Source organism: Pseudorasbora parva, chromosome 18 (genome assembly GCF_024679245.1).
Source record: "Pseudorasbora parva isolate DD20220531a chromosome 18, ASM2467924v1, whole genome shotgun sequence".
Classification (NCBI taxonomy): domain Eukaryota; kingdom Metazoa; phylum Chordata; class Actinopteri; order Cypriniformes; family Gobionidae; genus Pseudorasbora; species Pseudorasbora parva.
This window is the reverse complement of record NC_090189.1, coordinates 811,403-813,058: the sequence shown is the minus strand read 5'-3', so window position 1 is coordinate 813,058 and position 1,656 is coordinate 811,403. Positions and strand designations below refer to the sequence as shown.

The 1,656-nt window shown below is 48.9% G+C and overlaps 1 protein-coding gene across 1 annotated transcript in view; it reads right to left on the bottom strand.

Annotated features, from left to right (window-relative positions):
* Nucleotides 1–1,334, bottom strand: part of nop14 (NOP14 nucleolar protein homolog (yeast)) — a 28,577-nt gene extending 27,243 nt beyond the window's left edge. The window contains exon 1 of the mRNA XM_067423944.1: nt 1,023–1,334. Within this exon, the coding sequence (XP_067280045.1) occupies nt 1,023–1,205 (183 nt within the window). The 5' untranslated portion in view covers nt 1,206–1,334. The remainder of the gene's footprint in view (nt 1–1,022) is intronic.
* Between the last annotated feature and the right edge of the window lie 322 nt (nt 1,335–1,656).

Here is a 1,656-nt window from a genome sequence, read left to right as displayed (position 1 = left end):
CACACTTCATCAGAGAGACACACACACACACACTTTATCAGACACACACACACTTCATCAGACACACACACACACCATCAGACACACACACACACACTTCATCAGACACACACACACACTTCATCAGACACACACACACACACACACTCTCTCACTCACTCTCTCTCTCACACACACACACACACTTAATCAGACACACACGCACACACACACTTAATCAGACACACACACTTCATCAGAGACACACACACACACACACACACACACACACACTTCATCAGAGACACACACACACACACACACTTCATCAGAGACACACACACACACACACTTCATCAGAGAGACACACACACACACTTCATCAGAGAGACACACACACACACTTCATCAGAGAGACACACACACACACTTTATCAGACACACACACACTTCATCAGACACACACACACTTCATCAGACACACACACACACACACACACACACTTCATCAGACACACACACACACCATCAGACACACACACACACTTCATCAGACACACACACGCACACTCTCTCACTCACTCTCACTCTCTCTCTCTCTCACACACACACACTTTATCAGACACACACACACTTCATCAGACACACACACACTTCATCAGACACACACACACTTCATCAGACACACACACACACACACACACTTCATCAGACACACACACACACCATCAGACACACACACACACTTCATCAGACACACACACGCACACTCTCTCACTCACTCTCACTCTCTCTCTCTCTCACACACACACACGCTTCATCACACTTCATCAGACACACACACACTTCATCAGACACACACACACTTCATCAGACACACACACACACACACACACTCTCTCTCTCTCTCTCTCTCTCTCTCACTCACTCTCACTCTCTCTCTCACACACACACGCTTCATCACACACACACACACACACACACACACACACACACACACACACACACACACACACACACACACACACACACACACACTTCACCTTCTGAATGGCTTTGGATCGCGAGACCCCCGGCAGACCCACGTCGTGTTTGCTCTTGCGGCCGAGCACGTCGAACTTCTTTCGGTTGATCTTCACCTCGAACGGGTTCTTCTGGATCTGCGGCGGCGCTTTAGACCTGCGGACCTTATCGGACCCACCGGCGAGCTTCTGCTTCCGCATCATCACAGCAGACGAACACACACTGAAGAGAAGCGCGATTAATCACACGATCACGATCATTCAAACAAGCCCGAGCGTCTCATCATCACACACTCACACACGCTGCTCTCACACACACACACACGAGGAGAACAGACGCTGATGGGGAGATTAGCGCCACCCCGCGGTCGGAGAGGAACTACAGTCACACTGCTCTCACACACACACACACACACACACGAGGAGAACAGACGCTGACGGGAGATTATCGCCACCCCGCGGTCGGGAGAGGTATGGGGGTTCCATTTGTGCCAAAAATAAGTTGACTGCCCAGTGCTTTGTCCTTGTCATCAGTCTTTGTCAAGTTGTTTGGAAAAATTGGTATATGTTGATGTGTGTGTTCACTGTTTATGTTGATTTGCTCTGTTGTCCTTACTGTATTGATCCTATTTTTTCAGACAAAGTCCGAGCTTTA